The 22,448-nt window shown below is 44.2% G+C and overlaps 5 protein-coding genes across 6 annotated transcripts; 4 read left to right on the top strand and 1 right to left on the bottom strand.

Moving 5' to 3' along the window:
* Nucleotides 1–670: 670 nt before the first annotated feature.
* LOC110180771 (uncharacterized) lies at nt 671–3,490 on the top strand. 2 transcript variants are annotated; one of them, XM_086829150.1, is made up of 3 exons: nt 701–971; nt 1,028–2,613; nt 2,672–3,490. In XM_086829150.1, the coding sequence occupies exons 1-3, from the start codon at nt 858–860 to the stop codon at nt 3,423–3,425; spliced, it is 2,454 nt and encodes an 817-aa protein (XP_086685276.1). In that variant the 5' UTR covers nt 701–857; the 3' UTR covers nt 3,426–3,490. The 2 variants fall into 2 exon arrangements, with proteins under 2 accessions (XP_086685275.1, XP_086685276.1); XM_086829149.1 differs by having other exon boundaries at nt 671–2,613.
* Nucleotides 3,491–3,523: 33 nt separating this feature from the next.
* Nucleotides 3,524–4,434, top strand: LOC110180776 (uncharacterized). Its single transcript, XM_020948459.2, has 2 exons — nt 3,524–3,803; nt 3,866–4,434. The coding sequence occupies exons 1-2, from the start codon at nt 3,524–3,526 to the stop codon at nt 4,318–4,320; spliced, it is 735 nt and encodes a 244-aa protein (XP_020804118.2). The 3' UTR covers nt 4,321–4,434.
* Nucleotides 4,435–4,620: 186 nt separating this feature from the next.
* On the top strand, nt 4,621–7,367 carry LOC110179197 (uncharacterized). Its single transcript, XM_020946618.2, has one exon. It carries the CDS (start codon nt 4,733–4,735, stop codon nt 7,286–7,288), a length of 2,556 nt encoding a protein of 851 aa, XP_020802277.2. The 5' UTR covers nt 4,621–4,732; the 3' UTR covers nt 7,289–7,367.
* A 51-nt stretch (nt 7,368–7,418) lies between these two features.
* Nucleotides 7,419–8,387, bottom strand: AttC (Attacin-C). Its single transcript, XM_020946606.2, has 2 exons — nt 7,969–8,387; nt 7,419–7,911 (listed from the first exon to the last, which is right to left on the bottom strand). Exons 1-2 carry the CDS (start codon nt 8,295–8,297, stop codon nt 7,512–7,514), a joined length of 729 nt encoding a protein of 242 aa, XP_020802265.2. The 5' UTR covers nt 8,298–8,387; the 3' UTR covers nt 7,419–7,511.
* A 353-nt stretch (nt 8,388–8,740) lies between these two features.
* On the top strand, nt 8,741–13,788 carry LOC110180787 (uncharacterized). The gene is made up of 2 exons (XM_086829121.1): nt 8,741–12,860; nt 12,923–13,788. The coding sequence occupies exons 1-2, from the start codon at nt 8,817–8,819 to the stop codon at nt 13,586–13,588; spliced, it is 4,710 nt and encodes a 1,569-aa protein (XP_086685247.1). The 5' UTR covers nt 8,741–8,816; the 3' UTR covers nt 13,589–13,788.
* The last annotated feature ends 8,660 nt before the right edge of the window (nt 13,789–22,448 follow it).

Here is a 22,448-nt window from a genome sequence, read left to right as displayed (position 1 = left end):
CGGTGTTCCTAGTGGGTGCTCTGTGCCTTTTGCTTGCTGCAGTTGCTGCTCCCACAGAGTGTTTGATTATTTTCAATTATTTCGAGCGGCGCATTGTGCTGACTTTGGCATTGACAACGTGCAGGATAACGCACACACTCGGGCACACCACACACACACAGACAGGGACAGACAGAAGGAAATAGGAAATGTTATTGTCGCTGCGCATCCCCATTCCATTTCCCCAACCGCTTTCCCTCCTCTCCCTCTCCCTGTACTGGGAAAAGTTTTCGTTTGGTATAAAACAAAAATCTGATTTACATGGGCGAGAAAACAATACTGGGGACTGGGACTACTGCTCCTGCAAATCATTTACCCCGTGTGGGTGGCCAACAAAGGACATTTCATGTTAAACAGCTGTCGGAAGCCGCCGGCGCAGTCGTCGTACGTGTGCAAAAAGTTGACACAATGGAGCAGGCGTTCCCTTCGGCTGCTGGCAAAAGGGGGGATTCCCGTTCCAGGTGGTGGCGCTCTGGTGACATTGCGACTCTTATCGGGCCACGTTGTCAAAGTTGTGCGGCAGACACCTGTTGCCAGCCGGCAATTGGAAGGTTCCAGTACCTTAGCCATTCCCGAAGCACCTCTTTATTGAAATAATAACTTTAATATATTAATAAAAGCTTCAAAAAATTGTATACTTTTTAGGAATATAAAGTAATAACTGATTTTTCAATCTAATTTTTAAAGTTCTCCCTTTGTAAACTCCCAAAAATTTGAGTTCCACAACAAAATGAATATCCTGTTGCGTTTCTGGTGGGCCGTGTTGGTGCTCGGTTGTTTTCCCACACCCTTAAAGACCGTGGATCCTGATCATAAAGATGCCATCTCAAAGGATTCAGTGGAAAATAAGGATCTGCTGCGCAGCTTTTACCAGGCGGTGGATAAAGCTCTTCCCGATTTGCAGGAACTCCGATCCTCGTTTGAACGTTTGCGTGAACAGTATAACCATTTTCACACACTCGACGATATGCTGGCCAATTTCGACCAGTCGCAGGAAGATGAGTTTAGGGATGACTTAGGGGAGGAGGATGAGCAGGACTGGAAGGAGTCAACCAAAGCCTGGATACGCGACATCGAAGCGAATATGGCCAAGAACGGTGTAAATCTGAATATATCAAAACTGGAGTGGGAAGTCAATAGGACGACAACCAAAGAACACGATTCTAAAAATCAGGAAGAGATGTTGAAAGAGTCCCATGAAGACACTAAATTAGGAAAGAATTCTTTAGTTGAGAAAGAAATTTTACGCGATCCCATTAAAGAAAATGAAAAGAATAAGTTAAACGACGATCCCAAGGCAGTGACTCTAGCTGCAAATAGTAATTCTAAAGACCGGGTCAATCAGGATATCGAAGCTGGCTCTTTTCATGAGAAAAATAGACCCAAAAGATCCTTGGAAGAAAATCAACAGGAGGAGACCGACTGTGTGGTGGCCAAGAGCAGGACTCAGATGCTGGATGATTTCGAGGATCATAATGGCAACCGAGCTAGCTTCGGGGTCTTGGGTAATGGAATGCTGACACCTGATGCCGAGGATGTGGAAGGAAAGTCCCTGTCCTTTCCGAACCATGAACTGCTGTCACATTATAATGACCTAGAACCCAGCCACGATTATGAATCCTTGGCGCATATTTATGATCCCACCAGGGATATGGTGCCCCTGATCAGTCCGCGATCTAATGCTGTAAAACAACGACAAGCCCCACAGCAGCAGCCCCAACAGCAACAGCCACAAAGTAGATCTGCTTCCCATTTCAAGGCTAGCTTTAATCTCAATAACATTTTCAACGATCTGCAAAAGCTGAACCGTCAACAGGGGCAACCCGCGCAACCCGTGCAGCAGCAGCCACAGCAGCCACCTGCTAATCCCGTTCCTGCCCCGCAGCCAATTCAACAATACCGACAACCGGTACAAAAATCCCCACATGTCGGAGTCAGTCGGTACCTCGGACCCTTTGTCAAACAGCAGCAAAAACTGAATGTGGATCCTAATTGCATACCTATAACGGTCTTGCCACCAAACTGCAACACGTCCATCCCAGCAGCTGGCATCTCTAGTCCTACAACTCTTCCACCTGCTGCACCTGCTGGATCTGGTGCACCTGTTGCACCTGCTCCAACAAGTCCTCCAGCTGCAACAACTGACATGATCGGGGATGCTTGCAACAATGCGGATGCCGTGAAGATGAATGTAGCCATCAATGCGAATGTGTGTGCCGATCCAAAGACAAAACTGTTCTCTGGAAATGGTTCCATCAGTGTGCAGCCAGCTCCTTATACGTTATATTCCGATGCCATTGATCAGCCACAAGATGCCCGACCTTGTAAAGATGAAGCCAAATTAGAGGAGCGCTATGCCAGAGACGTAACTGAGGTGCTCCACGAAGGCGTTTCGAGCCCTGAGTGGGAAGTAAATAAAGAACAGAAAAGACCAAGACGGCTCAATACCCACGTTAAGGCACCGACCATGAATTGGGCAGAAAATAAAAAGACAAGAAACAGCACCAGGAAGAAGCCTCCCCAGAAGGTGACACCAAAAATACCCGAAAAGATTCATAAAAACACTACCAAATGGTAATAACTAGATTTCGACTTTTGACTTAATAATTAATTAAATACTACTTTGTTACAGCAATCGACTTCGGCCAGAAAAGAAGGATAACAGCTTCGACAAGCTGATCTCGGGCAAACTATTCGACGACATTGTGGATGCTGTCTTTGATGCAATTGGCTGTGATCCGGAAATGGAACGTCTGGTGTCCGTCCTGCAGCGGAATCGCCAAGGGTCAAAGCAGCCCAAGGATTTCTATCAAATCCGGACCGACAAGAATGAGAATTTTCTGCGCCAAACGGAGGGCATGGTGCGGGATACTATGCAGGCGATTAGTGAGATTATCGAACAACAGATTAGCCGTCGGTCCTGCATTCCTCTTCGCCCGGATCTTGTGGATTTCTATGAATTGATTTTAAGGTCGGCGGCGGAGGAGCAACAGGTTCGCGAGAAGAGACAGAGCTCCGTGGGAGTCCTCTCTGCAGACTTTAACGACGCAGTGCCTCTGCTCGAACCCGCCAAGATCAACGAGAATACACGGATTGTGAAGAAGCTCCTGCAGCAGTACCAGGACCTACCCTTAAGCGATCAGCTGGTGGCGGCAAAAACCCACGATGAGTTGCTGCTCGATATGGAGTACTTACGTAAGATGGCCGACACTGTCGAGCGTCGCAAGCGGAATGCCCGAATGCAAGAGGTCGTCAAGCAGCAGAGCCTAGACGAGGCCCTCGAGCAGCATGTGAACAACGAGTACTCACCGCGTTTCGTCAAGCTGCTAAAGACGGCAGAGCTCTTCATGGAGTCGGGGGAAACACTATCCAAGGATCGTATTTAATTTTTCGTTATTTCTTTAGTTTGTTAATTTAGTTGGAGTTGCTTTAAAATATATTATTGGAATGCGTAATTAAGTACATCTCATTGCATGCGAGTCTCATGTCACAATACGATTTACTAAACAGAATGATTTTCTTACATTTCTGGTGGACCTTGTTGGTGCTCTATGGTCTTGGTTCCGCCTTGGAGGCCAAGGACGCAAAGCAACAGCTGAAGGATGGAAAGAAGATCATAGACTTCTCCCAAATTATAGTAAAAAAATCTAAGGATACCAATAGTGCTAACACCCAGATCCGCTCAGAGAACTCGCCCGACAAGCAGAAGGATGAAGCTGTTGACCAGGATAACACATCAATGAAGTGCCCTGCAATTCCAGATGGTGAGTTTGTACTCACATCCTAAATAACTAACCCGTTGCTCATTTCAATTCCTACAATCTAGAACCCGAGGACAACTACAAGTTCTATAAAATGGATAAAATGGAACTAAGCGACAGGTTCCACAAGGTACTGTTTGACAGACTGCCCGAAGAACTTACGGATATTGTCTTTGAGTTAATTTACAATGATACAGCGTTTGAACAAGTACTGTCCGTGCTAGAGGGAAATCTCAAGACCCGGAAGCAGAAGTTGAGGCTCCAGGTGGAGGAAGGTGACAACTACTGCAAGATTATGACTAAGCAAAAGTGCTGCCGGAACATCAATCCTTTGGTTCCACGTCTTCAGGAATTCTACGACATAATTTTGAAGACGGCTGACCAGGAACAGAAAATTCGTAAGGAGAGACAGAATTCTCTATGGATTTTGGCCAAAAACTACACCAATAGGACCAGCCAGCAACAGAATCTGACGATTGGGAATAAGCTAGCGGAGACTGCAGTTCACGATGAGCTCTAAACCAAGATGATGAACTAGCGGTGCAGCTTGTTAAGGATTAATTGGACGAACCACTATCTAGGGATCTCTTATTCAGTCTTTTAATTTGTTAGTTTCTTTCCAATAAAGTAGTTAATTATTCTATATTTGTATGTAATTCTTGTAGCTTGAACAGAGGGAGTTATTCTCATCATCAAAATCCGTATGAGTACCGACTTGAGAATTCAATTCAGAATACTTAACTAAAAACTTTCCTGTTTAACATCCAAGTATACCTTGGATATTCACAAATACAATCCAAGTAACCTTTCTTCAAAAAGTAACCTTGTGTCAAAGCACATGTATAGGACCTGCCCTGCTTTCAGTCAGTCTCTCTCTGATTCCCGTCCGAAAAACAACTCCAAGTATTATTTAGCTCCGGTAAAATAATAAAATGATTTTCTTACAGTTCTGGTGGGCCCTGTTGGTGTTCAATAGTCTTGGCTCCAACTCATGGCCCATGAACGGGGACCAACCGATTGGTGGTGACCAGCAGTTGGAAAGCTTCAGCCGCGCTGTGGATGAAGCAGGTCCCGAGTTGCAGGACCTGTGGTCCTCCTTCGGCGATCTGCCGGAATTGGACAGCGAGATCGAACATCGAAGGGAACGACGCAACGCAGATGACAGAATGCTGACCGACTTTGGCCAATTGCCGGTGGAAGGATCGAAGGCGGTGAGTGATAAGGATAAGGATCGTAATTGGCAGGCAGAGGCAGACGCTTGGTATGAAAATCTTCAGCTGCAAATGGCCAAGAGAAATGCAGCCAAGAAGCGTATGATTCGTAAGCAGGAGCGATCTCTGACGGATACGGTGACCGAAGAAGATATGCGGATTTTGGGAGCGCAGGCCGATGCCTGGTATCGTGATTTAATGGCCAACAGAGGCAAAGGCGGATTCGCCCAGCAGCGAAGGGAGCGATCCTCGAGACTGGACGAGACCCAAACCATCGACATACATGACCTGGCCTTAAAGCGTTCCGTGACGGGCAAATCAAAGCCTAAGAAGGCTTTCGACGAAGACTTCGTCCAGAAGCAGATGGAGAACCAGAGTCCCTACCAAGCCAAGATGCAATTCGCTTCTTCCCGAGACAACGTAAAGCTAAAGCAATCGCCGCAGCTCATTGGTCAACAGGCTAACCTCCAGGCCCAAAACCGTATGAAGGTCAACGTGGCGGCCAAGAAGATCAACGAACAGCTTGAGAAGCTCCACGAGTCTAGAAATGCCCCCGATAGCATATACGAGAGCAATCGCAACTATCAGGCTTATCCCCAGGCCAAATCGAACGAGCTAGACCATGAGGCCAACTACAAGCTATCCAAAATCGAACAGGAGGCTTCGGAGAAGATGCCGAAACTACCGAAAGCCATAGGTCAGGACATGAGTCACTTCAAGCAGAAGAAGCGCCATTCTACGGGAGTCTGTGATCCAATGGAAGAAATTAAGTTGAAGACCAGCTCGCGCCTGATAGCCAAGGGATTCGGTCCTTTGTTGCCCAGTGAAACTTTTGAGCTTTCTCGCAGGGGAAAACTCGATGAATGGCAGAATCGGATGCTTGATGCCACTCACGATAAAAACCTTCAATATCAGCGCTTGAAAAATCTGGAGCATCAAATGGACCCTTTCGATTATACCCAGTCCAAGTCCAGCTCCGCCATGGATGCAGACTTGCCTCAAACATTTGAGTATAAGGATCCTGAAAGTTATCGCCTGTATTCCCTTGACCAGCAGAGAAAACCAAATGTCTTGAACAGCGACAGGACTAAGCGCAAGCCGATGAATGTGAACATTGAAAACGAAGCAAACCTAAGGACCTCCTCGCTTGGCCAAGGATTATCGTATAAGCAAGCTGACAAAGAGCCTGTAGCCCTGGAGGGCCAGATGAAAATCAATCGCGTAAGATCCCCCCTCGAAGCAGAGGAGAATCAGAGAGCTCCACAGCACTGGATGGATATCAAGAAGGCGACTATAACCAGAGATCACGAGTCCAAGGAGATGGTACAAAAGTTCCAGCAGGAGTACCATAGAGACAGCAGCAACTTGTATGGCAAACCGGTGACTTATGCTGAACTTCAACCATCCGCAATCATAGGGAGAGCCGAAGAGAAATTGAATGCTGATTCCAAGGCGGTGGCACCGACTATAAACCTCAATTCAGAAGCTACCAGCATGCTGCACGATAATCAGGAGACCATGGCACACCGAGTTCCACGACGTACTAGAAGGGTTAAGAGATCATTGGAGGGGCAACATGTGGCGGCTAGACGCAGGGCTCAACTACTGAACGATTTTGAAGATCATAATGCCAATCGAGTGAGCTTCGGGGTCTTGGGTAATGGATTGCTGACACCTGATGCCGATGAGCTGGAAGGAAGTTTGCTCACCATCCCAGAAATTGAAGTACTGGCATTTGATGAACTACAAAGCAATCACCAGGATCCCATTAATAATCTGGTGTCCGTGTGGAATCAGGGACCAAATACTATATATCATCATCATGAACCTCTGCAGAGTTCTTCACACAAATCCAATTTCAAGGCCGACACTAATTTCAGTCAAATGAGTGACATGCAAAAGTATTTACAAATGCAGCAAGATGTTCTGCAGGTCCTCTTTGAGATCTTCCGCATGAATGAGGACCTCCTTGACCCCACTAAATTCAAGCCAAAGACACAAGTTGCTAAGATGTTATTACGCCAGTACCAGGATCTGCCGCTGGTAGATCAAGTGGTGGCCACCGATCTGCTTATCCAGGATCTTGATGGACTATTTAAGACAGCTGACCATGCAGTGCATCAACACCGTGACGCCTATCTTTACAAGGTGCTGGATGATGTCCTTGAAGAGTACAAAATTAGCAAGCCATCATCGGACATGATCACTTACCTTAAGGTGGCAGAGGTCTTAAAGGATGAGAATGGTCAGAAATCCTGGGACCCATTGGCATTTTAAGAAATTCATTTGTTTAATGTGGGTAATTTCAAGATACCTACTTTATATTTTGTAAAAAAAATTAAAATTGCTATTTGCATATCTTCGTGTATTAATTTCTTTAATTGGCATTATGGAGAGAAGAATTAAGTTGCCTTTTATAAATATTTTATTCGATTTACATGAATCCTTTATTAGATTTTTCTTTAGTTTATTAATTTAGAATTTTTAACAATGAACCTTTTTAGCCAAAATAGTGAGATAGACCGAGGTTGGCGCCCAGATCGGACTGCCCCTTGAAGGGTCCACTGGTCCATTTGGAGGCTGTACTTCCCAAATCCAGTCGCGTGTTGCGATCCTGCGACTGCCAGAGATTGGCCCTTGCTCCCAGCTCCAGCTGCTTGCCCAGACCGGGAATGTTGCTGTGCGTCAGACTGGCGCTATGGCCATTAATGTGCGAATAGTCCAGGCCAGCTCCGTTTCGATCAAACTTGAAGCCATTGGCCAGCTGGTTCTGTGAGGCAAAGGCCTTGGCATCCAAATTGTGAACTCCATTATTGAACAAATTGGCCGTGGCTGTCTGCTGGAAACTGTCCCGCACTCCGGGCGTGTGCGTCTTGGTTAGCTCGATTCCATGACCTTGGCTACAGGGTAGGGAATAATATTAACTAAATTTTAGAAATATTTAAACTCATACTTACTTGTTGTAGGCCAAGGAGGCACCGCTGGTTACTGGAGTGGAGACCGGCTTGGTTTGTGTGTTGCCCGCGGCAAAAACCTGTCCAATTACATTGTGATTTGGCGTGCCAATGGCCTTGCTCAACTCCATGCGGGCATCTGCACCGCCATTCGGATTGGAGGTCAGGGAACCACCCAAAACCTGGCGACGTGGCCTGTAATGCTCTTCCGTTGCAGTTGTGGTTGAGGCGTACTCGAGCAGTGGCTGAGTCAGACGACGCTGAGGCAAAGCCTCGGAAAGAGCTCCAAGCACACAAATTGTGGCCACAATTAGGGAGGTAAGTTTGCACATCTTTGATTTTGTTTTGCTTTTGAAACTGCTCTTAGATTCACTATCGATGAATGCCTTTAGAAGACTGTGGATGCTGTGATCTGTGCTTGTCAGGTTTTATAGCAAGCCATATCTGAGCGAGTGATCTCTCTGTGATTTACATTTCTTCTTAACGAAAGCCTTATCAGTAGCACTCAGCTGCTGGGAAGTCCAAGCCAACAGGTGCTTTACACCAATTGATAAGAAGTGACACCGGACTAAGGAATCCCCTTGACTGGTCGGTGATTTCTGGCTATATTTTGATTGTGAATTTTGATAGGGGAATTTTTTATTCAATATTGATTAAAACATGGATTGCTTTTAAAGCAAACTTTTGGGCTGACTTGAACATTCTTTTGAATTGTACAATATTATATATGTTCTCTTAATTGGTTGTAACTGTCATTTAAATATATTTTATTTGTACTAAAACATTTTCTTTTTTTACTCATATATGTATATGTGAAATCGGTGGTAATTAGAGACTATAGTGACTGCGCCATGCAATTGCCACTGCTACATCGTAGCACTCAGATGGCGGTGCTGAAGAAGCTTATCCGGCGGAAGGTCCGGGAGCTGCGCAGGCGAAGACGCCGTGCGCAACGTCGCCTGGAGATGATACGGCAGTTTCGAAGGGAGCTGCTCCGGTTGATGCAACGTTTGATTGACTTGCGGCAGCGGGAAGCGAAGGAGGGGCGACGGAAGCAGGCACGGCGGGCAGTGAGCGGTATGCTGCACATGTACAAGCGCTGGCTAGGGAACTGGACCAGGTCAATAAAATCCCAGGGCCGGCTCATACGGCAACAGGAGCATCTGAAGCACAGACTGAAGCACAGACTGCGACTCCTTCGAAAGCGGCTGCGGAAGCACCACAGACCGCAGCACTTGGTGGACAGATGCTTTGAAAAACTCGCCAAGGCGGTGAAGAGGTGGCAACAAAATCCGGACTACCGTCAGTATATCGAGAATCAGGAACTCATTTGGTTGCAGGAAGTTGAGGAGGTACGCAGATATCTGTCCGATATTCGGGGTAAGCCCATAAAACGGCGAAAGTCACCCCGCCGATCGAGGGGCCTGCATTTGGATCTGAAAGATTTCAGCAGTTTCTGGAAGTTTGAGGTGGTGCGTAAGAAGAGTAAAGTGGCTAAGACCCAGTTACCCAGGCAGACATCTCCACCCGAGTGGGAAGTCTACAGGGTTCCTAAACCACATTTGAGGTCACCAAGAAAAAGAGAAAATAGACCTGATACCAGCGAGATTATTCTTAATCTAGGCGATCTAGATGAAGATCAAAAGCTTAAAAGAAGAACAATATCCAGTAGGAAACTTATCAAGAAACGTTCTTTAGGACCGTCGCGCAAAGAAATGCAGCAGCTATTGCAAATTCTTAAGGTTAATTCATCAGAGCAAAGAATCGGTAAGACGGCTAGACATCACAAAAGTAAACGAAATCTGAAAAGAAAAGCGGGGAAAACAGATCTGTATCAAGAGCTGAAAAAAGACATTAATAAAACAAAGCCTCTATCTGAACGCAAGAGGAATAGTAGAAATCAGGTTAACTTGATCGTAAACAGGCTGCATAGTATAGACTCTGCCATGATAACTACAATCCAAAAGTCCCGCTGGCCCTCGATCAAGAGAGCCAAGAAACATAAATGGCCCGCAATGACGAGATTTAGAAGAAAAGTACCAATTCGACACAAATATGCAGATCTTGGCTCAATGAAAAACAAGAACCCCAGTTTCTCAATCTCTCCCTCACAGAAATATACTAGAAAGCCAAAATCTAAATTCGTAAAAAAGAAAATTAGCGAAGGGATGAAAACTTTGAAGATGGATCAAAGGCCTCGGGATTCAATAGAAAGTAAAAATCTTTGGGACAGCTCTGATCTCTCAATTTCTCCGTCATACTATAATACAAAAAGCCAAAAATCTAAATTCGCAAATGATAAAATTACCAAAAAACGAGATGTCTTGAAGAAGGGTCACAGGCGCAGTGATTCGATGGAAAGTAAGAACCTTTGGGACAGCTCTGATCTCTCAATTTCTCCCTCATACAATAATGCTAAAAAGACAAAACCAAAATTCGTGAATGAACAAATTAGCAAGAAAAAAGATGACTTGAAGAAGGGTCCAAAGGCGAGTGATTCAATGGAAAGTAAGAAAGTTAGGGACATCTCTGAATTCTCAATTTCTCCCCCATACAATAATGCTAACAAGCCAAAATCAAAATTCGTGAATGACAAAATTAGCAAGGAAACAGAAGACTTGAAGAAGGGTCTAAAGGCGAGTGATTCGATGGAAAGTAAGAAAGTTAGGGACATCTCTGATCTCTCAATTTCTTCCTCATACAATAATGCTAAAAAGCCAAAACCAAAATTCGTTAATGATAAAATTAGCAAGAAAAAAGATGACTTGAAGAAGGGTCCCAGGGCGAGTGATACGATGGAAGGTAGGAAAGTTGGGGACATCTTTGATCTTCCAATCTCTCCAACAAACAATAATGCTAAAAAGCCAAAACCAAAATTCGTGATTGATAAAATTAGCAAGAAAAAAGATGACTTGAAGAAGGGTCCCAGGGTAAGTGATTCGATGGACAGTAAGAAAGTTGGGGACATCTCTGATCTCCCAATCTCTCCCTTACACAAATATGCTAAAAGCCAAAAATCTAAATTCTCGAATGAGAAATTAACAAATGAGGAGGAAGACTTAAAGACAAACTACAAAAAGGAGCTAAGGCGCAGTAAAAACATTCCGGGTAGCTCTGATGCCTTGATTCCTGTCAGGAACAGTTACCGTGGGCGGAAAAGGATTCACCAAAAAAAGAAATCAATAATAAGTAGTGAAAGTCACTCTGATGACGGCACCGATGTAATGGTGAATTATCTAAATAAACGAAAAACATTGAACGAGGAGAGCATATCCGATCAGATCATTGTTCCGAACAGCGTCGCCTCCTTTAGCGATTCGCTGAATAAATTAATAATGGAAAACCGAGCCGCCCGAAGATCCCTTCGCAAATCCATTTTTGGTGTGGGTCTACTTCCACCCGGTTTCAAGCCAAAAGTTCGGACAAGTGGACAGGCTATAGAGTCCACCTATCGGAATCTGAGGGGAATGGAAAATATGCCCAGAAGTAGCTTGACCGATAGCAATCGATCAAGGAAATCAATAAAACTCGCCAATCGCACTGTCTTCAGCACACCGGCAGTTTCCAATAGAACCAATGAGAATATCGACAGTGATCAAAAACAGACTAAGGTAGGGTCTAAGGGCACTAAGGGAGATCCGAGAATCCAGAGTCATAAAGGTAGAACAAAATTAGGGCTTAAAGCTGGTCGTAAAGTGCATAAAGCTGGGAATAACACGATTGGAAATGAAATAAATAACTCGATAGGCAATGAGGATGAAATAGGTTATGATTCAAATATAAATAAAGACATTCCCAGACCAACTGGTTCAAGAGAAGGTGATCAAGCTGTCGATGAAGATGTTATTAAAACTAATTCGAAAACAGGTTATTTCGTTGGATTTACAGAACATGACCAAACTATCCATCTGGACATAAATAATGCAAACTATAGTCCAGATGAACAAAATAATAATCAAGATATAAATAAAACTGGCCAAGATCAAGATCAGGATGCATCTCGTAATCTATTAAACATCCATCGTGATGAATCTCGGGCTTCAACAAATATTAACAATGAACTTCTGCCACAGTATATTAAAACGGTTCATAGTCGAACAGAAAGTACAACAGCAAGTCGAAGTGATGCGGAATCTATTCCATATTTTCCGGCGGACTCTATAAAAGATGCGAGTAATAAGGACTCCTCAATCGTTACCAGCAAGTTCAGCATAAAAGACTTGGAGTCCGATGTGAAGTACAGACAAATCCAATATTTTCTAAAGGACGTCATAGAATCAAACCATATCCTTCAGCATACGTCCAATGTCCAGGGGCTGATGAAGGCGGTGGGTAAACACTACATGTGGAGCAACCTCATGGATTTCTACAGCGAACTGCTGGCCGGAGGGATCAGCAAACCGGATGTGAAGCGGCTGCTGACCGACAAGTACCTTAAGTACCTGAGAACCATTTGGAATGCCCAGATATCGGACCCCAAAAGAGCGGGTTCTGTAACCAGCGAGCAATATACCACAAAGCCATCCATGGCGGATCAACTCCGAAACCTAAAGTTTTGGTATCGGAATCGGATGAGTACGCGGACATTTCAGGGTATACCAAAGAGCATAAACGAGAAGCAGTCCAAAGGATCTACTCAAGATATAAATGATTCCATACACAAGAAGCTCTTCCTGCAGGAGCTGAAGGCGGAGCGGGCGAAGAGGGACAGTTGGGAAGACCGCCTGCGACGGCTTCTCCCGACCAGTCAGACTTCCGCCTCCATGTCATTTGCGAGCACCAACACCCTCCGGGATGTGGAGTCCGAGGAGGAAGAGGATCTCCGCACAATTGATGAGCGCTACTCGATAACGAACCTTAAGAAGATGCTAAACGAACATAAGATTAGGTTCCGGGTAAGTTATCTGACAATGAAATAAAAAGTATTCCACCCACAAAAGTTTACCTCAAATTGTAGGCCATGGAGTGCCAAAGGATGATGGAAAAGGATTGTCACGGGAAGATCGATTCGAAAGTCAAGCTGGTGGAGAAGCCATCGGAGGGTCTATTTGGAACATCTCCACCAAAGAAACCCCCAAGGGAATCATCTAAGAAAAAGGAGCAACGACCGGTGAGACCCATCAATCGTTTGTTTTACTCGCCCCGGAAGACATGCCGTGAGCAGCAGATTATCAAATTTTATTCAGAGTGCTCAGAGGACGAGGCTTTGGAGGAGAGTAGCGAGGACTACGATACTTCCATAGGAAGGTGCCCAAGCTGTGGTGTTAAGGTAGAAGTGCCATGCTGTGTCCCATCGCCCAAGGCCAGCAGTGCGATCCTGTCCAGCGGCTCCATCGAAGCATGTGCCAAAAACGAGCTCCTGGTCAACACAATACAGAATGTCTGTACTCGCTGTGGCTATGTCCATGACGAGGCCAATCCATGCACCCAACCCGCCGAAGATCCAGGGAAAATAAGTATTCTGAGACTGATTAAAGCCGTTCAGGCAGTAAGATCCACCAGTCAGAACACAAAGTGTTCATGCTGCGAAAAGAACTTGAGGAGTTCCACGTACCAACTCTGTGAAGTGGCGTCCAGAGTCCGGAGATGTCCAGGGGCTGATGAAGGCGGCGGGGATAGATGAGAGCACCCAAATCAGCCGGCTGAGGCGAATGAAACATTTGGTTTAAGTGCTAAATAAATTCAAGTAATGAGTTTGCCTCTGTCTGTGGGTGTGCATGTGTTGTTAAATGCTTTGCCAAGTTTCATAAAATATGCAAGGACCTTGCCACACATACACACCCACATCCACAGGCAATGCAATGCACTCACGTAAAGGCGAAATGTCTGCGGGCTTTTAATACACTTGCTGGTACTGCTCCAGCTCCAGCTCCACCTACTGCTCCTGTTCCCGCTCCAACTCCCACTCCAACTCCCAGAAAATGCAACAAAATTTCATTCAACCATCCAAGCCTTCTACTTTTTTCGGCCAAGTTTTTTAAGTCGGGCCATTGCTGTAATGGAATTTTATTGCATACTCGCATACTTGCATTCTGTTTGCGCAAGCGAAACATGTTTCAGACATTTTCATAAATGAAAACGCCAAAGGACTAAGAAGCCGATTGGCCCAAGATCCTGGGCCAGTTGCCTTTAAGGCAATCTGATAAATCGTTTTCCAAGCTGTTTATAATATTTAATGATTGTGAAAAATTCAATAATGCTGAACTTCAAGTGCACTAAAAGTGCTAAGGGCTTAAAGGCATAATTAAAGTCTTTGGTTAGTGGTGACCTGACCGACTGTCGAACGCATGGCAATAACATTTCTGGGGAAATTGATGCCGACGATCAATCATTGCCCAGCCTAGGGAGACCAGCAAGAGGACACTGGCCACTTGGCAGCATTTTCATTAAGCCCTGCGCTCCCGTTCCCGGTCTCCGTCTCCGTCTCCGGCTCCATTTCGGTTTCCACTTCCAGTTTCTTACTTGCTGCCCGTAAGCTGAGACGTTTTCATTTGCATTTTTTTTACAAATCGCCGGCGGGGAGCTGGAGTGGGAAACTGCCAAAACCGAATACCAGCGGATGCCAAGTGTCCCTGGTCCTTCCGCTTCTTTCTCCTTGCTCCTTCTGCGCTCGATTTGCGATGACTGCTGTAACATTATCTTGTTTGCTCATGACACGCGACGAGGCCCAGAGAGTCCCCTCGTGTCGCTGCGTTTCCGGTCGTGCCAGCTGCCCGCCATTGTCCGGCATTTGGGGCACTGAAAGAAAATATTTTGGAAGGTATTAACCAGAATAAAAAGAAATTTCAAGATTATATAAAGGTTATCCCTTTTTATTGAATATTTGCAGACAAATATCTTACTTTAAGGATATATTTGCTTGCAGTTTTTTCTCTGTATTTTTCGCCCCGCGAGCTGGGATTCAGTACTTGCGACTTACAGCCTGCGATTTGCGATTTGCGACAGGCTTTTGTCATTTTCGGTGCGGGTCTCTCTCTCTGTCATCAGTGTCTTTTGTGACTTGATTCCGATGGCTTGTCAAAACAGGCGAACACAGGCGAAATGAAGCGTGCAATTGTCCGCAATTCGCAACTTAAATGGCCATTGTGGGAGCCTTGCCCCTCCGTCACTCTCTCCCTCTCTCTTATAGTGTCCCTCCGCTGTGATTGCGTTTTATTAGCTGTCAAATTTTAATTAATTCCCAACATCTTGAGCGTTCCCTTTATGCATTCAAACCATACCAACAAATCCGCAATGCAAACCAAGGCCAGGACAATGGGACAAGGCAGCTGGCAGGGAGGCAGGCAAGTAAAAAAGGCGAGTCAAAGCCAAGCACAGGCTCTAGCATGGGCACACGGGCACACGGGCACACAGTAATTATTGGGCTCAGGTGTGGGCAGGACATGGAATATAAGTAGCCATAAAGGAGCAACAAATTGGACTGCTTAGGGGTGGTAGACTGGGAGACCGAGGCAAACAGAAAAAAGTGCGCACAAAGAGGAAAGCCATAAGATAAATGGGCTAACTTAAATTAGAATGGCTTCCAGCCGAGAATTGCTAAATGGGGATGTTCCTCGAGTCGGTTGCCTTCGAGATTTGAACGGTGGTCCAGGTGAAGTCCTCTGCCAGGATGAAAACAGTATATAACTGCGTTTTAAATGATATTTAATAAAATATACTGCTCAGGTTATTTAAGTGTAAATCGGGGAGACTTTCTGATAAATCGGGAAGACTTTCTGACAAATAAAATATATACTATCCAAAGAGAATTAAAGTAGTTCCCTATAACCCCTTGAATTCACAGAACTTTTGCTAAAATCCACGCTCATTTGGGACATCCTGGAACATCCTTTCTTACCAGAACCTAAAGTAAGAATAAGAAATACTTACGATAACTGCAATTTGCACTTAACCCTTGCCGACAGTCGCCAGCTTCTTGGATATGTATCTGTATATCCGCTTCGAGACTCTTGTTCTCTTTGGACAATTAAAGGAGCACCGCACACACATATATACACACACTGTTACTGGGAAAAGGATCCGGCTAACTGACTTTAGCTTACCACTCCCAGCCACTTGAAAAGTTGGCCGCAAAGTGCGAATGCATAATTAATTCCAATTATGAGTTTACCCAACAACATTGGCAACATTGGCACTCGCCTTCGTTCTCGAGACGAGACAAGATGCGTTTGGGGCCAACTTCAGAGGGATGCTCACATGAAGATGGGGGATGATGGGCTGGAATCTGGAGATAGGGGGGACTTATCAGCGCATCGACAGGGGGTTCACCATATACTTGAAGCCCCTCTTTGCTTTTCTGCTTGCCTCGACACCCATGAACTTTGATGCCAGCGAGTAAAGTGTCAACCCGTGCGGTGCACTGGGAGAAGTTTAATGAAAGTTGCTTGAAGGGGAACAATTTAGAATTGCATAGAAAATATATTTTAGATTTCAATTTAATGAAATCAAGAAGGGAAACTTAAGATGCCTTTGCTGTTTTTAATTGAGTTATAGGTTCGAATGAGAAGTCGATCATAACTAAGCTTTAAATATTCGAATTGTTTGAATCACTATTTTTATATGTACATTTTTTGCGTTTAATCAAGGTTTAACAAATCTCATATCTATAATAAAAATGAATTAATTAAAATCGGAATCTTTTCTTATACAAGTTTTTATTAGGTTAACAAATCTGCATACTCAATTTAACTTTTCAAAATATTAAAATTTTTGTCGATTTTTGAAATTTTTAACGATGTAACCCCTTACAAAATTTTGAAAAAATCGAAAACAAATTTTTTCAACCGAAAGTAGTTAGATAGACTCAGCTGTTGATGCTAATAAAGAATATATATGATTTTATGATTTATTTATGATGGTCGAAAATGACTATGCCAAGAGTTACAAGCTTCTGACTAGAGCTTAATACCTTGAACGGGTATTAAAAGTTTATTGCCTTGGCAATATCAAAATCAATATTTTTTCTATAGAAATTTATCTGCTTTTCTGAAGTTTTCAATATTTTGTTGAGTGTTATGTGACGTTGGTCCTGCTCCTGGCTGCTGCTCCTTGCTGCTGCATAGTTTGAGTGGGCCAAGTGCTTGGCATGTTTAAACACATGCTCAAGTGTCATTTAGACAGTTATCCTGGTCCACAGAGGAGCAGCAGGTTCGGCTTGGTATCTGGCAGACAATTGATGGCTGCGATAGGCAAACCGACTTTTGCCTCAATTACAAAATGCTAAAAATTTCAATATCAATAACATTTTATGTCCCCTAAAATGGGGGAAGGTCCTGATGCCGGTTGAAGGGTTTGGAGTTTTTTTTTTTTTAAGGTTTAGGGGTAACACAACAAGTGCTGCTGCGTCTGAGTGTGTTGCGTGGCTGCCTTCAAAGCCGCCTTCACTATTAACGGAAATGCATTCTGGTCGTGGCTGTTGTTGTTGCTCCTTTGGAGAGCACATGCCGCGTCGCGTCTGCCAGGCTCAAGTGTTTTAATGGGTTTTTCCACATGAACATGGGAGTTGGATTTCCTATACTTGTACTTGTACTTTTTTTTTTGCTCTCCGAGAAATGTCAAGATTTCGGGCTCATGTTTTCCCTGTGACATCGCTGAGCAGGCATCAATCATTCGGGGCCCCCGGCAAGCGGTAAGCAATCCGCAACAGCATTAAACCAATCAAAACGGAAGTTCAGTTCATAAAAGATAATAACATGGCTTAGCCGAATGCCACTCAAGGACTTACGCTGCCCAGGTCGCAGCTGTGGCAAGGAGTCCCGGGCCAAAAGCCTATAAATTTGCAGATTATTTGCATATTGCGTCTGCTCCTGGGGCGGCACGTTCAGCGCGAGTTTCTCTTCGGTCTTGTAGGTCCTTTCATATATATATAGTTTTTTTTTGTCATTTTCAGTAGAAAAGCTTGGAAAATTCAATTTTTCTCGCTGCACAAACTAATGTAAATCAAGAGACATTAAACGCATAATGCAAACAATCATAAATTTGATGGCGAAAAAGTGCTTTCACAGAGATTTCATGGGGGGTATAGCATCGTTATTGTTTATCTGCCTTTGTACCTTAAAAAGTTATTGTAAACATTAAACATAAAATTAATATTTGCTTACTTTGCAGCTGCTTTTCCAGGAACTGAAACTATCTATTAAATTGGTATGGGTCCTTATATTGTAGATTTCAGAAAAGGAGTTTGCTAAGTTAGGAAAAGAAGCATGATTTGGAGAGGTTTACTTCTTCTTACTCCATTTCCGAGTAAATTATTCTTCAGCTATTCTATCTAATATTATATTAGTCTGCTTTTGGAATATCTATTCTGTTTTATCATGTTTAATATTAAAAGGGAAAAATTTAAACACACATGTGACTTTAATACTTACCTTTAATCTTGCAAAATGCCACAAAATACTATATTTAATACGCTAAAAATCGTAAATCCTTCTCGTTTATTGACTGCTAAACGTAATTATGCAACTGCCAATGAGTTAATTGAACTGACATTCGAATGCAATGGCTGCATCAGTGCATCAGACTGGCAATCATTGCCGGATGCCCAAGTATTTTAATTTATGCGCCACCGAGCTTGGGTCCTTTAAATCATTTTTAATGAAATCTCCACCCGGGGAGGGGGGAGGGATGGAGGAGTGTCCTGCTGACAGGCCATGCTAATCCCGAGCAGCTAGCGCCAAACTGCAGTTGATAAATGAGTCATTTGCTTAGTAATTTAAGCGTTCATTCAATAACCGGGACCAGCTAGAGTAATGTGGAAGGGTCAGCTCAAAGACTTGTGTAACCAAATACTCATTACATAAGAAGAAGCTGGGCAAACAGAGCCAAACGAGACTCTTGCCGAATATGCTGATGTGGGGGTTCTCTCTCTGGCACCCCACCTAAACCTAAACCTAAGCCCAAGCCCAAAGCCACTATGTATGTGCTAGTTAAGCCAAAAGCAAATATTGACAGGCAAAGTCAAATGCCGAGAAATGCGGAACCGGAAGCGGGGGTGGAGCGATGGCATTTAAAGTAATCGAGTGTTAAAAACGGCAAACGCAGCCAAACATTGGGCCGGCAAAAGTCAAACACACACATACTCTGGGGTGTGCCTGCCTCCACCGCCTGTAAATATTTAGTTGCTCATAAATTACGAGTATATACATACGAATGTAGGGACGGGGGAAATCAGAGTAGAGGAGAGCCAAGTCGAGTTGAGGCTTTAATGCCTCATTAAAATATGCACGATGGCAATAAAATTCAAGCTGACGCCGCGGGCAAAGTTGAAGCGATCTGCGATCTCGTTGCCTCTTCCACAGACCTTCATAAAAATCTTCGGCGGAGGCAGCTTGACAAAGTTTTCACATAAAATAAATTGCTGCCAAATAATAGTCAGGAAACCCGTTAACGTGTCGAAGCCGAGATGACGATGGCTGCCTGGCCTGGCTGAGCCTTTTTGCCTGCCATTCTGGCCCCACGGCAATTGATAGAAAGGGGTTAAGTGCTAGGGTAATGGGGAGGAAAGAGAAATGCTTGCCAGCCATCAGCCATCAACTTGTTGTTTATTAAATTACAAATAAATAATGAGACTGATGGGCGCTGCCAGCTTGCCTGCCTGCCCGGAGTTATTAAAAACTTAACAGAAACAATTAACACAGTCGGTGGCTCTCTCTCCAAGCCCCCCCTGGGGGTATGAGGCTTTTGCTTCCTGTCACACGCTTTAAGACCAATGACAAATTGAAATCCTGCAATTCTGTATTTCACTTAAAGCCGATTCCAGGACCCACCCCACCCATGCTCCTGCCCAACCGTTGATGCCACATCCCCCGCAAAAGCGGAGCATTAACCAAAGTTACAGCCGCAACAATAACCGGGAGTACCGACCGAGTCGTCCTGCGACGTCCTGGCAAAACGGGGGAATTGGAATTGCAGCCGCAAATAAATTTGTGCACAGCAAAATATATGGCAAAAATATAAAGAATTGCATGTGCATAAAAGTAGAGCCATGCCGCAGCAAGAACAGCAAGAACAATGCCAAAAGCAACAAGCAGCAGCGAGTTGCTGCCCCTTTTTCATTACAATCCAAGCTGCCAGGATGCCAGGATGCCATACTACCAGGATGCTAGGATGCGAGGCTGCCGAGCTGCGAGTGGGTTCGACTTTGGTTTGGGCGGGATGCCCATTGTTTGCAGGCGCGCGCTCTGATTAGAGAGCAAAAAAAAGGGACTCCCTGTGTTTCGTTGTATTTTATTCGTAAATGCGGTATCAAAAGAAGCGAGTATCCTTAAACACAGCAAATTGAAATAACTCTTTCGCCGGGTATTCCCAACCATTGAGTTTGGGGTTTTTTTTTTTTGCAATGGCAAAAAGCGAACAGAAGTGCAAAAGTGCGAAAGTCAATCAATTAAAACGGGAATTGATATTGGAAATAGATATGTTTTGGCAGTTCGGTAGCTTAACTAAATGCATTTAACTGGTAAATACAGATTTCACTTGAATCAGACTTAGTTTAAAACTTATTGTAACTGTTATATAACTTCTTCTTAGAAGTTATTAAACAGAATTTACTTTGTTTTTAAGGTGGTTAAGAGCTTAAATAGTTCATAAACCTATCTTAGCCTTTCGTACCTTCAACTTTTTTTCTCATGCATCCTTAAAGTGATCAAAACATACTATATTTGCATATTCTTGAGGACTTCCCCGGTCTGTGTTTGCCATTAAGCAACTGCGGCTGTCAGCGCCTTTCAAATGTGACCGCCCAGCTTGGGTCCGATCTGTCCAGCTCCTGCTCCTGCTCTCTTACTGTCCCCCTCATATTGTGCATCTCCTTCTGCTGGCATATCCCCATCTCACTCTCTGTTTCGAGGGACTGCCAGTCATCCGAGCGTGCGTTTTGTGCTCTAACCAAAGCGCTCAGTGTTAGTCTTTGATTTGTCACACCAAAGCGAGCTTTTCATGGCATCCTGTCAGAGTTCCTTTTTTCCCTATCTGCCAGGACACAGGGAGGACTATCCAGTACCAGGGCGAGACTGAGAGGAAGAGATGGAGCTGCTCCTGCTGCTGTGCCTGTTTCACGTCCAGTTTTAGCCCTTGGCTGATTTTTGATGAAAAGTTTTCAGTTTCACATTATTCATGCATCCAACTCCTCCTGCCTCCTGTGTCCTGCCTCCAGTATCCTGTCTCCCTCCACAGCCTTGCGGTTGAATGGAGCTTGCAATTTTTCTATGTTCCCTTGTACATTTTGTTGTATTTTTTGTGTGTACTTTTTGCACCCGAAAAAATGGTGTTGTCATTGTTGTTGCCATATTTTAATTTTGCGCAAATGGAAAATAATAATCAAGGCAAAATAATAAAATGGACGCAGGCGAGAAAGGTGCAGAAAATGGTGCAAATGGGCGAGGGAGGATTGACAGGACGACCCCGCATGTCAGCAGTCAGGGAGGGGCTAGGATGGGAAGGGAAGGGAAGGGATACTGGCTATGAAAGAGGGGTGAATGTGGGGTGAAAAAGGGTAGCAGACCCGCAGCATCGTGTGGCTTTGTTTCGAGTGATTCTCAACAAAGCGCACTGCACTTAATTCTCTTTACGCACACACACACACCACGGCACACTCATGAGGGCAGGGCAGACATGTATGACAGGCTTTTTATGCCTAAGTATCTTAAGTTGTCAACTCGAAAAGGCAAAAGAAATCCTTTAATTTGCAGTAAAATGCAAAACGCAGCGCCACTTTGTCACAGCCGCCGAGGGGTTGGATGTATCCAGAGAGGGGTGAGTGTGTGTATGGAGTGGGTGTATCTGTGCGAAGGCAACAAGTCAGTTTCGTCTCCGGAGGAGCGTACATTGGACTTTGCCACTTGGCATGCGAGGGCAGGCGAATGGCGCCTCAAGGTATGCAGTAAATTAAAATGCAGTGACAGTGGCGGGCCGTGGCCCAAAAAGGGGGTCGTGAGCTGTGAGTGTGTGAGTGTAGAGTGGGGCTTCTGAGGCAGGCGGCAAGGCAGTGACATGCCTCTTGCATGAGGGTTGCACTCTCCTTTGCACTTTTCACATTAAAAACTTTTGCCCGCAAGCCAACGCACACTCCCACACAACACACATGTCAAACTTTTAAAAGAAATACAGAGAGAAATAAGACATGGCTTCAGATCGATTTGAAGTACTTTTTTCGATTTCCAAAGATTTTATTGATATGCAAATTAGTTAAAATATATTTAACTTTAATTTTTCTTCGAAGGAAGCTAATTTCGACATGCCGTAGTTTGTATGCATTTAAAGTTTGTAATTTGATCATAAAGAATCAATCTATTTCAATTAAATAGTAAACATATAAATGTAAAAGATATTTTGCTTGCTTTGATTCTTAAATTCTTAAAATTGTTAGTATATTGCAAATTTTCCAATTCATTTATTACAATACTTCACCCTGTCCAAAGATGATAAAACCTAACACATATAAAGTTTTAAAATAAAAATACACTTGTTGACTTTCATTTTTAGCATTG

Source organism: Drosophila serrata, unplaced genomic scaffold (genome assembly GCF_035046125.1).
Source record: "Drosophila serrata isolate PLE 108 unplaced genomic scaffold, ASM3504612v1 contig_184, whole genome shotgun sequence".
Classification (NCBI taxonomy): Eukaryota; Metazoa; Arthropoda; class Insecta; order Diptera; family Drosophilidae; genus Drosophila; species Drosophila serrata.
The sequence above is the reverse complement of the archived record's forward strand: the minus strand, read 5'-3'. Positions and strand labels throughout refer to the sequence as shown.

Coding starts and splice junctions, on each gene's coding strand:
- LOC110180787 (XM_086829121.1), top strand. CDS start 8,817: ATGCAATTGCCACTGCTACATCGTAGCACTCAGATGGCGGTGCTGAAG. Junction 12,861..12,922: donor AACATAAGATTAGGTTCCGG/GTAAGTTATCTG, acceptor CTCAAATTGTAG/GCCATGGAGTGCCAAAGGAT.
- LOC110180776 (XM_020948459.2), top strand. CDS start 3,524: ATGTCACAATACGATTTACTAAACAGAATGATTTTCTTACATTTCTGG. Junction 3,804..3,865: donor GTGCCCTGCAATTCCAGATG/GTGAGTTTGTAC, acceptor CCTACAATCTAG/AACCCGAGGACAACTACAAG.
- LOC110180771 (XM_086829149.1), top strand. CDS start 770: ATGAATATCCTGTTGCGTTTCTGGTGGGCCGTGTTGGTGCTCGGTTGT. Junction 2,614..2,671: donor CATAAAAACACTACCAAATG/GTAATAACTAGA, acceptor ACTTTGTTACAG/CAATCGACTTCGGCCAGAAA.
- AttC (XM_020946606.2), bottom strand. CDS start 8,297: ATGTGCAAACTTACCTCCCTAATTGTGGCCACAATTTGTGTGCTTGGA. Junction 7,912..7,968: donor GCCTCCTTGGCCTACAACAA/GTAAGTATGAGT, acceptor CCTACCCTGTAG/CCAAGGTCATGGAATCGAGC.
- LOC110179197 (XM_020946618.2), top strand. CDS start 4,733: ATGATTTTCTTACAGTTCTGGTGGGCCCTGTTGGTGTTCAATAGTCTT.